This window comes from Mus pahari, chromosome 2, assembly GCF_900095145.1.
Source record: "Mus pahari chromosome 2, PAHARI_EIJ_v1.1, whole genome shotgun sequence".
In the NCBI taxonomy this organism is placed as follows: Eukaryota; Metazoa; Chordata; class Mammalia; order Rodentia; family Muridae; genus Mus; species Mus pahari.
In genome coordinates this window covers 124,873,891-124,888,931 of record NC_034591.1, presented here as the reverse complement: position 1 = coordinate 124,888,931, position 15,041 = coordinate 124,873,891, and the positions used below count along the sequence as shown (strand labels likewise).

General features: G+C 43.8%; 1 protein-coding gene across 1 annotated transcript in view; it reads right to left on the bottom strand.

Annotated features, from left to right (window-relative positions):
• Arl8b (ADP ribosylation factor like GTPase 8B) overlaps window positions 1–14,379 on the bottom strand; it is a 42,721-nt gene extending 28,342 nt beyond the window's left edge. The window contains exon 1 of the mRNA XM_021189305.2: window positions 14,057–14,379. Coding sequence (XP_021044964.1) covers window positions 14,057–14,179 — 123 coding nt within the window. The 5' untranslated portion in view covers window positions 14,180–14,379. The remainder of the gene's footprint in view (window positions 1–14,056) is intronic.
• Window positions 14,380–15,041: the final 662 nt, after the last annotated feature.

Sequence of the window (15,041 nt, the reverse complement as noted above, 5' to 3'; positions counted from 1 at the left end):
GCAAGACCAAGGGGCCTCTCTTCCCAGTGATGGCCGATTAGGCCATCTTCTGCTACATATGCAGCTAGAGACACAAGCTCAGGGGGTACTGGTTAGTAAGTTATGCTCCACTTAAATATAAACCTCAAACACTTCAAGGTTATTTGTTGCCAGGCAAGCAAAAGTGATTACTTACAGGGAAAGAGGGAGTCAGTGTCACCGTCCTAGGGTAGTTACCTCTTATCATCACCATGACAAAAAAAAAATGACAAAATGCCTGACAAGAAGCGACTTAGAAGAAAAGAGGTTTACTTTGGTTCTTTGTTTGCTGGAGGGAGGTGACAGACGGCATAGAAGCAGAAGCCAGCAGCTGTGAAGGCACAAGCCTGTTCACAGAAGCAGAGATTCACCTCCTCCAGCGAGGCCCCGCCTCCTAAAGGTTCACAACCTTGACAGAGTGCCACCACCTGGGGACCAAGTGTTCAACCACATGAACCCAGAGGCCACTGTACATTTAAGGCACAGCATCAATCAATAGCCATTTGAGACGTTTTCAAGGGGGTGAAGCTGCTGGCATTCTACATTCAACACTGACAAAGAGAATCAACTTCATGCCTCTGCAACTTCATCTACAAAGCCTAGGCTAGTAATGACAACCAATTCTGTCAGCAGGAAAATAAAAGAGACGAGCGAACTGCTCAGCAGGGTGGCCTAACACGTACAGTGAGTTATGGCAAAGGAACATTTTAGTTGCTCTCTCTCAGAAGGACCAAAAATTTGCCGAAAGAATCAGAAGCTAGTACCAGGCATGGTGGACCATACATGTAATCCTAGCTCTTAGAAGACAGAAGCAAAAGGATAATGTTGTGACAAATTGAATCCTGCCTGAGCTACAGAACAAATTCCAGGCTAGCTTGGGCTATATAGTGAGAACCTGCCTCAAAGGGGTATCAAGAAATAAAAATAAAAAAATACTTAGGAATTACCCTATACTGTTTCACTATACTATACTATTACTTCACTATACTAAGTAATTACAATGTGTCTGCAGAGTCAGGCCCAGTGCTACATACTGTATGCTGTGCAAGCAAAGACAGGAATGCAGATACTTACCACAAATAACTCCAAGTTTGAACAAGTAGGAGAAAAGGAAAACAAAGCCTAATTACAAGTTGAGGATGCTCCACAGACCTGGGACCTGAATGAATGTGTAAGCAATGCTATCTAAGGGAAAGGAGCAGAAACAGATCAAAGTCCTGAAGGCAAAGAAAAGAGCCCAGGGGGCTGGCGAGAGCTCAGCTGGAGGACCCAGGCTTAATCCCTAGTAACCACACGGTGGGGAATCACAACTGTCTATAACTCCAGCCCCCAGTGACTCAAGGATTCTAGATGTGCACATGGTGCCCAGACATGCATTCGGGCAAAACACCCCTACACATAAAGTACCTAAATACAATGAAAATAAAGATAAAAGAAAATGGCTTAGTTGGCATCTCCTGTCAGCACCACAGTCAAACACTTACAAGGAAGGTCCATCCCCTTGTCTCTCTCTCTTGCTAATTCACCTGCAAATCTTAGCCCCTCCTCCAAAGCTTGCCAAAGGAAATGCCAAGATTTACATGTGTTCCTAGAAAGGCCAAGAGCCAGTAACAGCGGCTTCATATGTAACACAAAGGCTAAAGCAAGCATGTAACACAACAGGCCATACCCAGTTTCCAAACTAGCAGTCCTTGCGGGCCTGAAGGGCTGATCTTACCAAGTGGCAAGGCAACCCTAACGAGTCCACTATGGCTAAGTCGCATGCAAAGTTCAACTACTTTATGGCCCCAAACTCTAATCTAAGGCTAAGTAAGTGAGCACGGGTGGCATACACCTGTAGGTCCAGAACTCAGTAAACAGAGGGCAAGGGATTATGTAGTTCAGGGCCACCTCAAGCTTCAAAGTGAATTTGAGTCTTCTTGGTAGTGTGTGAGACCCTGTCTCCCAAAGCAAGCAAACAAAAACTGCTTTAGGCTGCCCTCCAACTCACAAGTCTCTTGTCCCAGTTCTCCACTGCTGGCATTGGAGGCTCATGCCAAGTTTAGGTCAGTGATGAAGCCCCTCTGGGTTCTCCTCACATGGTGAAATGAAGACAGGTATCACACGCCTCCTGTCACTGGAGCACTGCAGTATTCATTGTTGAAACAATTCTCAACACAAGGGTGGACAATGCAAGTATCCTGGACCTTGTCCCACCGTTTACGAGTTATAGGATTTCAAACAAGTCAGCTAACCAACCTTACTATTGTTCCATTTTGATGTTTATGGAAACTCAAGAATGATGTGAAGACCTGGAATCTTGTACCTTAGATTAAAACTCTTGGGCTCAGAACACAGAATTAAACAACACTGGCCAGGAAACCTCTGTGTCTTTCAAGGAGAGAGAGATGTGGTTTGCAGCTTTATGCCACAAGACGGTAAGGAGACTAAGGCCTAGGAAAGAAAGACCTGGCCCTTAACTGGAATACCTCCCTCCAGAATGCCAGAGTTCTGGTCAAGGGTATGCGTAGATGGGACCTTCAAGTAAGTCTATAATGTTGCTTTCTATTTGTGTACATAGTAATTTTAAGAACTTGCAATCCTCCTGCCTCAGCTTCTTAAGGAGCTAGTATTATCAGTCTGTACTGCCAAGCCAGCTTAAATGTACTATTCTCACATCCATTCTAGTTAAGAAAAAAAATGAGGGGCTGGTGAGATGGCTCACCGGGTAAGAGCACTGACTGCTCTTCCAAAGGTCCTGAGTTCAAATCCCAGCAACCACATGGTGACTCACAACCACCCACAATGAGATCTGACGCCCTCTTCTGGGGCATTTGAAATCAGCTACAGTGTACTTATGTATAATAATAATTAAATCTTTGGGCGGGAGTGAGCAGAGGTCCTAAAAAAAAAAAAAAAAAAAAATCAATTCCCAACCACATGAAGGCCTACAACCATCTGTACAGCTACAGTGTGCTCATATACATAAAATAAATAAATAAATCTTGAGGGGAAAAAAAAGAAAGAAGGAAAGAAAATGAGGCTGAGAATTTAGTTTAATGAAAGAATATTTGCCTATCACAATGTCCTGAGTTCACACTCCAAAGCCTCGAGGATGTGGGGGATTACTAGTAAATCTAGGGCTCAAGACCTTTTTCAGTCTGTCTCAGTGATGAAATTCAACACACTCAAAAATTTCCAAGAATTAAGCAAAAAAGGCTTACTTCCTAAACAAAGCTACTAATCCTTAAAGCACAATCAAGTGAAATTTGGACAGGAATTGAATCTAACTACCACACAAGGAGCCTTAAGAAGTGACTATCTATTAAATATGTCCTAGCACTAGCTCAGGGCTAAGCAAGCACTTACTTAATTCTCAACTCTGTGAAGCAGCTTAAAGATAATCTCACTTCCAAGAGGAAGGAAAGTAGCCAAGAGATACGTCCACAGATGAGTTCTAGCCACTGCAATATTCAACCCCAAACATGCTAGCTCTAGAGCCCCATTTGGTCTTGTCCCCCCCTACCCCCCAATTCTTTCTGGGTTTTGAGACATGGTCTCATCTCATGGTTCTGGCTGGCCTAAAACTCATTATGTAGACTCACAGAACTGACAGAAGTCTGCCTGCCTCTGCCCCAGAGCACTGGGATTAAGGTGTGTGCCAGGTCACCAGGCATAAAACCTACCCTTAACGTTATATTTTAAGCTCTAGAATACTAATGTGCATTGATAAATACACTTTTTGCTTAATTTTCTATTTTGGATACTATTGATTTACTGGAAGACATAGCTAAGCACCCAGTATGTACCAAACACCTTCTGGGCAATTCGAGTGTTATTAGTAAAAGAAAAGTCCCCATTTTCGAGGTGAGCCGATTACAGTAGTGTAATAGCTAAAACTCATGGTAAGTCTTGACTAGACAGAAATACCTAGATCAGTAAAGCATATCTCTTTGTGATATGCATACGTATGATGGCTACATTTAGGTTTTGTTTAGTTAGGGTTTTGTTTTTTTTTTTTCGTTTTTCGAGACAGGGTTTCTCTGTGTAGCCTTGGCTGTCCTGGAACTCACGCTGTAGACCAGGCTGGACTCGAATAGTTAGGGTTTTTTTAAGACAGGGTTTCACTCTGTAATCCAGGCTGACCTAGACCAACATTGTTGAGGCTGGCCTGTAACTCCTTCCTCAGACTCCTGAATGCTGGATTTAAGGCATGAACCCCCACACTACGATGAAGCTCTTGATGGATTATAGTATGACAGGATTATGAAAAATAGGTCAAAAGTAGGAGGTAAGGCCTAGTTGGAGAAAGGTCATACAGCAAGTCCTTGGGAAATACACCTTATCCTTGATCCCTTTCTGTTTCCTCTTTCTGCTTCCAATGCCAAAAAGTTAGTAACAGAGCTACCGTGAGATGACTTAGTGGATAAAGGCACTTATTGTCAACCCTGACAAATTAAGTTTGATGGACCCATATGGTGGAAGAAAACAAGCAACTCTCACAAGTGTATGCAAACACAAACAATTTGTACATACATGTGATTTTTTAAGTTAGAAGTATGCTAAGCCACAGTCTTGCCAGTTTAATGTTCCGACCAAAAGCATGGGGACACTAGTGAACACTGACTGAAGCTTCTCAAGTCACAAGACAAAGAACTATTCCTGTAGATGAGGTATTTCAGCCACAGCGACACCGGAGTCACTAAAATAGACTCTTCCCATGTGCCCACTGCTCAGAGAGTTTTTATATACTGACGTGACCACACTGGAAGACATGCCCTAGCTTACACGTGCCCATTTTACACATGAGGAAAACAAGCATTGAGTTGAGGGTGTGCTAGCTAAGTGTTGTCAGCCTGACACAAATACAGACAAATCTACCAACAGGGAGCCCTAGAATCAAGGAGTTCTCTCCAGCAGAATGGCCTGTGGGTATGACTATGAGGCACTTTCTTGATTAATGACTTTTATAAACATTTTTCAAAAACAGCAAATAAACAAAAACATCATGCACCAAAATTAACCAGACTCAAAGTCTATACAACTTAAGAAGCTTATGTATGGTTAGAATTGGCATCCAAATGAAAGCTATAGCTTCATATGAAATTTTATACTGACTCTACCACGCTGATTTCAGTATTGAACGTATTTTCTCATTTAGCTACCACCAAACCCAAAAAAATCCATGACAGAATTAAAGCTAGAAAAACAATTAGATACGTGTTTGTGCCCACTGCGTTATTCATCCCTCCTCATCCTCATGTTTGGTTTCTTCATGTTACTCCCATGTGCACTCACTGTGAGAGCTTCCCCCTGGGCGTGTGGTCCTGGTTGTCTAAGCAGGCTGAACAAACCAGGGAAACCACCTGTACGCAGCAGCATTCCTCCGTGGACTGCTTCAGCTCTGCCCTGACTCCCTCAGAGTCAACTGTTACCTTGAAGTGTAGGAATAAATAAACCCTTTCCTCCCCCACCTTGCTTTTGGTCATGGTTTTTAATCACTATATCAATTGAAAGCAAACTAGGACAAGGGTTAGAGGGCTCGCAAACAACGCTACCGCAGAAGGCAGCCTTGGACTAGGGAGTATAGCTGGCTCTCCGTCCCTAAGCACTATCTTTCCAACTCACAGAGCCACTCAAACGTAGTTCAAATAAACTCAGCCACATACAACTCACATGCTATTAACTTTAGCCTTATAGTAACACTTTGTACATGCTAAATTAAATGTTACTAAGTAATTGATACAAAAATATTTTGAGTATCATTCTACAAACACATGATTTTCTTTCTAACCCAGCTTAGGAGGGAAAAAAAAAGCCCATTTCTGGAGAAAAAAAAGTCTACTTCTTAGATACCTGAAGCCTACAATTATTTTGCTAGTATAGTTCTAAAGACATATTTATAGGCACACTGTTTTACAGTACTGTGGACTGAGCCAGTCTTGGACAGACAGCATGTCAAGTCTGTCCTTGAGCTACAGCACCAGCCACTTGGGAGATTACTAAGTAATCCCTAACCCTCTATAAATTTTTAAAACTTAAAAGTGTTTTTGTTTTCTCAATATGAGAAAAGAATATCATTCTGGGAGCTGGAGAACTGACCGCTCTTCCAGAGGTCCTAAGTTCAATTCCCACCAACCACATGGTAGCACACAACTGTAATGGGTTCCAATGCCCTCTTCTGGTGTGTCTGAAAAGAGACAGTATATTTACATACATAAAATAAATAAGAAGTCTAAAGGAAAAAGAAAGAATATCAATCTGGGGTTGTGAAATGGCTTGGCAGGTAAAGGTACTTACCACTAAGCCTAGTGACCTGAGTCTGATCCCCAGGGCACACGTGGTCAAAGGAGATCACTAGCTCCAATAGGAGGTCCTTTGACCACCACACATGTACACACAGAAGAGATAATATAATAATAAAAAAGAAAATCATTCTAGTGTATTAAACTAGACAAACTATAAAACTAGATCCAAGTACAAGAGCCAGTAACTAATTTAAGAAGCACAGTAACCTTAAAAAAAAATAGCATCTTAGAGCATAAGGCTTGTAGTTGGGACTCTGAAGCCACTGAGTGAAACTGTCACATCTCAGAAAAGTTAAAGCCTGCTTGGGAGTGGGCGGCACCATCTCAACACTGATACCGAGGCAGGAGGATCTGTGAGTTCAAGGCCACCCGGTTTTCAGAGTGGGTCTCCAGGAAATCCAGGGCTACACTGAGAAACCCTACCTTAAAAGACAAAAACAAAAACAAAAAACCTCAAGTCATTTACTGAAATAGCAGGCAAATGGGCTCTATTTTCCCTAGTTTTTCTTAAATATGACCTTCAAGAACACAAATTAACTTTACAATTACAAACAATATGCCAGCGATTTCTTAATTATACTTAGAGTGTGTGGTGAAGTCAGAGGACAGCTCGCATGTCTGCTCTCTTCCCATCATGTGAGACTTAGGGGAAAAATGGGTGTAAAGAGGGGGGCAGAGGCAAGCAGCATCCCCCACTACAACAGACCAAAGAGGTAAACACGGATACATGGCAACACCAGACATCCAGAACTTGTGATCCACAAGGACCTGCACAGCAAACCACTAGAAAGCTGTGAGGATGGGCTGTATTACAGTCTACCTTTAAGACTCGAAAAAAAGTTGCCTAGAGTCCCAGTGCTAGCATCTACTGACACATAAAAGGCACTCCTTGTGCTGGCAAGATGGCTCAGCGGGTAAGAGCACTGAGTGCTCTTCTGAAGGTCCTGGGTTCAAATCCCAGCAACCACATGGTGGTTCACAACCACCTGTAATGAGATCTGATGCCCTCTTCTGGTGTGTCTGAAGACAGCTACAGTGTACTTATATATAATAATAAATAAATCTTTGGGCGAGAGCGAGCAGGGACTGAGCGAGTGGGGTTGACCGGAACAAGCAGAGGTCCTAAACTTCAATTCCCAACAACCACATGAAGGCCCACAACTGTCTGTACAGCCACAGTGTGGTCATATACATAAAATAAATAAATAACTCTTTAAGGGGGGGGGGGAGGCACGCCTTAAAATTTGCTCTGCCTAAACACCAACAAATGGCAAAGCAGTTTCTAAATGCTGCCAGTGTAAGAGTTGTTTGCCTTACACATAGCAAATGGCCATTGCTCCCCTGATGCCCAACTTTACGTAGAGATGTATCTAGTCAGAAGAGCTCACCATTGGAATACACTTTCTACAGTGTAATTTGGCTGCATGATTAGAAGTGTGTTCAAATCTTTTCACTCACTGCCAACCCCAGAACTCATCCTCAGGAAATGCAGCTCAGACAAGTAAACCGGCAAAACTCTAAAAACCACTCATGGTTCTTGATGAGGAAATGATCCAATATACAAAGTGTGAAGCGATAAAAAGCTCAGCTACTGTGAACTTTTTTATAGCACATACTGCTATAGTCTGGCCCTAGATTGCTCCTGTCCCAGGGAACCACCTCCTATTACTGCTGTGCCTTTCCCTGACAGCAGGCCTCCTGCAAGCCCTGAAGTGTGCTGACTGCAATCAGTGCAGGTGTTTGTGAGCATGGTGAAGCATCTATAGGGAAAAGGGCTACCAGTTCCTGTGGACAGTCACTGAAGGTGGCGAAGTAGGCAGTGGCTTTCAGGGTATGAGAGACACTTTTCCTTGTCCTTCCTGTAGCAAATGAAAAAAAAAATGGATTTTACATGCTACAGTGACAAATTTTTCTGTGACAAACTAGCCTTTTCTTGCCTCATTCTAGTTAATGCTGTTGATGGGCCCCTAGCCCTGAAACATTCTATCAACAGCCAATGACTGACCCTGATCTCATGCCCTATAGCCTGCTTTAGAAAGTCTTTTAGTTCTAATTCTGTGCATGCATCTGCATGTGTCAGGGTATGTGCACATGAGCATGCAAGTGCCCCCGGAGGCAAGAGGGATCAGATCCCCTGGGATCAGACTTACAAGCAGCTGTGAACTGCCTGATGTGGGTGCTGAGAACTGAACTCATGTCTTCTGCAAGAGCACTACACTCTACCCTTTGAGCCATCTCTCCGCCCCCTACATCCTGATAGATAGATAGATCAGGCTGTACTTCTGTACTTACACAGTCTGCCCGTAAGATTGGGCAACTTTTCTATATCACATTCTGCTATATTCTAGCCCTAGATTGCTCCTGTACCGGGGTGAGGGAACATGAGACAGTGTCCCTGTGGAAATCAGAGGTCTCAGGGATGGAAGTCGCACTTGGTGGCAGGTGCTATCTGCTGAGCACTCACTCTCCCCTGCCTACAACTTCTTAAGAGGAATTTGGATACACACTTGGAAATGATAAGACAAAAACACTTTGAAACACTGCCATGAGTTCACCTAGGTGATGGAAATACAAGTGATTTCTCCTCCCACATCTCTTCTACACAGCCCTTCAAATTCCAAGCATATCCAGCCCTATCCAAGATATAGGGCTGCAGCGCAGGATGGCTTTATGGCTGAGAGTACATGACATGCAATCATCAAGACCAGTGTTAGACCCCTGAACCGCCTGGCGCCCCACTCACTGGCAAACACTGTGCACAGAACCAAACACGGATGCACACATGAATAAATGAATAAATTCTCTTCTAAAAAAAAAATCAGGGAAGCTCTCTAGGGCTCCCAAAACTAAATTTTATATAATATATAGGCACAATCCTCTCTGCCTCCAAATTCAGTGATAATCTGGGAGAAACTGGGAAGTTCACTAAGATGTCAAATAGTCTTTGAATACCATCATCTAAAATGGATTTGAATGAGAACATCAGGTTTTCAGGATTCTTCGATTACACAGAACAATACTGAAAGAACTGAGAGAAGCAGAGAACCCAGAAGAGCTGCCCCGTGGCAGAATGCCTGGGCTCCTCACCTAAGAACCTAAGGCATACAGAAGGCCAACCTCTACACTGAGTTTTGGATTTGTTTAACACTGAAACTTAAGACCGTACATTTAAAAACAAAACTGGTTTTGCCATTATTACCCCAAGCTAAAGTAAGCCATTTTACAAAATTCAAAATTAACAAACCAAGTATGATTCTATCTATCTGTACCTCAAAACTCAGGAAGCAGAAGGGTTATTACAAGTTTGAGGACAGCTTAGGCTATGAGGAGTCAAGATTAGCCTGGGATGCAGTGTCACTGTGTCTATAAAAATTTACTTTTAAAATGAGTCTGCTTTGGAATGTTTAAGATAGCTCAGTAACAATGAGCATTATTAGCTAGCTATGCAAATGTCCATGGTTGTCCACTGCTCCCAACTTTCCTGAATAATCACTTTCTCCTAATTTATGTCACTATATGATGCCTTGATTAGGGGTTGGGGATGTGGTCAATTGATAAGTACCATCCAGGGCTGCTCAAACGCCTGAGTTCAGCCCCTATCACTGCCATATAAACAAGATACAAAATCAGCACAGGAAATCAACATTTTCCTGTACTTTATATAGAGAGATATATAAATTTGAATTATGTGTAAGTATGTGTGTGTGTAGCAATGTAACACAATCATACATAACTCTTTCAGTTAACCACAGTTAGCAGAACTATACACAATTTTTATGACATCCATTTTTAAACTCTATAATGTGTTTCTGTGAGTCAAGGGCTTCTCAGAGGCCTCTGGCACTGGAGTTATAAGCACTTGTGAGGTCCCTGACATGGGTGCTGGGACTGTACAAGTCCTCTGGAAGAGCAGCAATGGCTGAGCCATCTTTCCAGTCCCAGAAAAAGATTTGTAAAAGATCTGGATCTCCCAGTTATGCACTCTGTGGCTCTAAGACAGACTTAAAGAGGCAGATGAGAACAGTAAAAAATACATTGGCCTGAGCCCTAATTCTATTCTGGCTACCTGTCAGCTTTGTCACTGGAATCTTTGGCCTATGTGGCTTTCCGAGCCACATGGGTAAAATGAGATGATTTAAAGTATCTACAAGCTCATAAGCATCTAAGATGGCAGTGGTGCTGTAGGCCTGTAGGACTAGCAGGCCAGAGGCTAAGGAAGAAGAAACCCAAGTTTGAGGCCAGCCTGAGCTATTATATAATCAGACCTTATCTCAAAACAAAACACACTAGATGCAGGGCAGTGGTGGCGCAGAGGCAAGCAGATTTCTGAGTTCGAGGCCAGCCTGGTCTACAGAGTGAGTTCCAGGACAGCCAGGGCTATACAAGAGAAACCCTGTCTCAAAAAAAAAACAAAAAACAAAAAAACAAAAAACAAAAACAAACAAACAAACAAAAAAACACTAGATTTAGGCTTCTTCCATCTTGCCAAATATCTTTTCTTAATTTTCAGCACTAATAAACTTATCCATGGATTAACTTTTTCAGTTAAACACAATTTGAAGAATTACACACAATTTTATAATACTATCCATTTTAAAGAAACATAATGCTTACAAGAGTTTGCCCTATAATAATTTGCCAAGTTCAATTACATATTTTTTAGTAACTATGCTATGACCCATCTAAGTGTCCCAGTAAATGATTACTCAACAAAACATTACATTACACATATAGGACACATGACTGATTACACAGCTGCACCAACATTAACACAGTAACTGGACATTATTTCATTTCTATCACATATCAGAAAATTAAAGTCTAGAGGTGTTTCTTTCAATAACATTCAGAACAAAGGACCATACTCTGCACCTCGTGTCTGTTAATATACAAGGAGCATAAGAGAGGGGTTGGGGATTTAGCTCAGTGGTAGAGTGCTCGCCTAGCAAGTGCAAGGCCCTGGGTTTGGTCCTCAGCTCTGGGAAAAAAAAAAAAAAAAAAAGACAAAATAAAAGCATAAGAGAAACTGAGTATCTTTGTTCTTGAACAGTCCAACATTTTAGGATTGGACCAAGCCCCACATAAAAGAAATTAAGCTTCCCAATCTTTGTAAACTAGTTTGTAAATTCATTAAATCGTACTCCAATTTTTAGGTAGAGGAAAGGACATTAATGTTTACAATCCTCCCCTCTACCTGGGAGAGTTGAGCAGGAGGATCTCTGCTTGTGTGCCAACTGGGACTACCTAGTGAGTTCAAGGACAGAGGACCACAGAGTGAAACAAAGACTAGATGAGAGAAACAAGTTAAGCTAGTAGTATGTAAGGAGCCAGCCTCTTTCTCAGCATTTTAAACCCCATTGAGTACTTAGCTAGCCTTTTTCCTTCTTTCCCTAAATTTTTTGCTCAGTGTGTGTGTTTGTACTGTGTGTTTGTGCCAGGTTCCTTACAGTGTAGCCCTGCCTGGCCTTTTACTTGTTATGTAGATGTAGATCAAGCTGACCCTCAAACTTGTAACTATCATTCTGCCTTGGCCTCTTATATGCTGGAATTACAGGTAAGCATCACCATGTCTTGGACGTTAACATTTTTAATTGACAAACCATAATTATGTATTGGGGGGATACTGTAATGTTTTATGATATATAGAATCTGGAATGATTAAAGTAAGTTAAACATAGCCTCTCTCTTTTTTTTTATTTTATTTTTATTTTTATTTATTTATTCATTTTGGTTTTTCAAGACAGGGTTTCTCTGTGTAGCCCTGGCTGTCCTGGAACTCACTCTGTAGACCAGGCTAGCCTCAAACTCAGAAATCTGCCTGCCTCTACCTCCCAAGTGCCAGGGTTAAAGGCGTGCGCCACCACGCCACGCTGGGCTCTTTTTCGTGTGATCCTTTTTAACAGATTACCTATACCATCATAATTCAAAAAGAAGAGTCTAATATTGATAACAGAAGGTGGGCAGCCCTGCTGATATTGGAGAGTTGTTACAAAGAATCTAACTCAAAAGGAAGGGAGGTTTAAGGTGCTTCCTTCCCACAAGCCATAAATCTGCAACTGCAGACAACACTGGCCTGAGAGTCAAAGGAGATGAGCCCTGCTCAGTCCTTCCTCAGTGTATGTCCTTGTGCCTGCTTTGGGTAGTACAACCATCTACATGTTAACACTTCCCTACTCCTCCTGGTTAGACCTTAGAGCAACTCTCTGACGGAATCTATTGTTATCTGCATTTCATAGACAAGAAAGCAGAAATCGACTCAACCAGACCCAAGGCTGCTAAGTGGCAGATCCAGATTGCAAATCCAAGACTGCATGGCATAAAAGTTCAGGTTTGTTACATCAAGCTACACTGTCCAGTGACAATACAGGCACGGAAGCAGTACATCTCTTAAGTTCTACTCATTGGTGCAGGTCCTTGCATTGACTCCTCCTCCACAGCAGATACAACTGACCATCCCAAGACACCCACATGTACCATTTCAATCTTGTCCAAAGGACAGGATTCCCAAGGAAACGCCAATTCTTATCTAGGGTAACAGAAAACGAACAGCTTGAATGAAGACCGTAGAAAAGTTCTAGTATGAAAGAAAGTCTAAAGTCTGTCTGCCTTGTTCTCTTGGGGTGCAGGTAGGGGCAACACAGAAAGAGTCCAACATGAAGTACGGGGAATTTTCCTTATACTTATATATTCAGCCATCTTCGAAAGAGATTTGAGTCTCTGTTGCTCTCTTTCACGCCTGTTGCTCTATTACTACAGGGACTGAGTCACAAGTTACCTGGGTTCTCCCGGGGCAGTGCACAGCCAAACCAGTCGGGCAGCTCAGCTGTCGCCTGTGTGAGGATTGCAACAATCCTCTTGAAGGTCTAGGTACTGCCGCCACTTCTCATCAGAACAATTGTAAAGTACAGCCGTAAGACTGCAATGACTCCTTGGCTCCAAAGACTGACATTCACACCCATTCCTTTCCCAACCAATCAAAAACGCAAAACTCAACAACTACTCTCCCACTGAATTAACTTTATATTTACTAGGCAACTTCCCTAAGCCTGCATAAGCTACGTCCCAATCCAAACAAATTCCTTCTGTAGGAGAGGAAAAAAAAGTCTCTCTAAAGACCAAAGCCTGCAGGAGAGTTAACTTTATGTTGAATGCAGATCCAACTATCTACCCGTTTAACACAACCAGCTCTGGAGAAACCGAGACTCGCCTCGCCCTAACTCCTTGCCTTAGTAAATACTGGGATCTGAATGGTCTCTCCAACAGCTCCCACCAGTAAGCTAGGTCATCAGTTTGATCTCCGACGCTGCATGGACAAGTGACAAAGGCCAAGCGAACTGGGGGCGCCGAGGTTCCCCCCTGGCATTCACAGAAGCGCCCACACGGGTTGCCTGCTTTCACAATGCGGCTCCATCGTCCCAAGTGGAGATTTAGGAGACGCTTCCCCGTCGCAGGCGTTCTGGAAAAGGCCAGGCTCACCCGTCCGGGTGAACAAGTGACAGGTTGGAATTATCCCTTCGGCCTCTACGAAAAGCGCCCGAAAGGCGGCAAGTGTGGCAGACTCGGATTAACCCTTTTCAGGCCGTGTTAAAGGCACAGCCCCACCACCAAAACGCAACGTGGAATTGACCCTCCAGCTGCCGACCCTCCGGCTACAACTCCGAGGCCCACACACGCAGGATCGCCCGGCCGGGCCTTCGGGGAAGGTGACAGGCGCGAGACGCCGACCAGGCCGCCCGCAGAGGGCTGCTCACCGCGATGACATTGACGAAGGTGGTCTTGCCGGAGTACTGCAGCCCCACGAGCGTCAGTTCCATCTCCTCCTTCCAGAAGAGCGAACGGAACCAGTCCAGCAGGCGGGAGATGAGCGCCAGCATGGCGGCGGCCGGCTGAGAGCGTGGACGGGCGCGGACGACAGCGGACACTCTTTCCCACGAGCGGGTATCGGCCCCGAACCCGCCAACGGCTCTTCGGCGGGGCCCCTGGCGCGACGCGGGCAGACAGAGGCTGGCGGCTGCGACGGCCGAAGCCAGGAAGCCCAGCGGGTCATATGACTCGCCCTACCCACCCACCCCCAACGCCTGGCCCAGCGCAGGCGCGGACGCGCACGGAAAGAGCGGCGCTGTCCCGTAGACGCCCAGGGCCCTCCGGCGACATCGCCACCTGATGGTGAATTCCCCAAGACAGACTTCCCTCGCCTCGGTGCCAATTCACTTTGTCACATGCCTTTCCTCTTTCATTTTTTTTTCCCCCAAATTATGGGTCTTCCAGCCAGACGCATGTCAACAATTTCAGTACTTTGAGAGTTGGAGGCAGGAGGATCAAAAGTTCAATAAACAAAAAAGGTGGGGTTACAGAAATGACTCGGTGGTGGTGAAAAGTGCTTGAGGCTCTTTCAGAGGACCCAAGTTCAGGACCCAGCACCCACATCTTGCAGCCCTCAACAGCCTGTAACTTCAACCCTGGGGGATCCTGATCCAGGGCTTTCTGATCTCTACATTCTGCAAACATATGCGCATACTCCCACAACGAAACAATAATCTTTTTTAAAAAAGATTTGGTCCTCGTTCACTTATTGATTGAATTTTTCTATAATTGTTCATTGGCAATGTACCCTGAAGGAAAATGTTAATACTCTGAGGAATTGAACACGGAATAAAAAGAAAAAAAATCAGAATCTGGGGTGGGGATGTAATCCAGTGGTAGAATGCTTGCCTGGCATGTATGAAGCACTCTAGG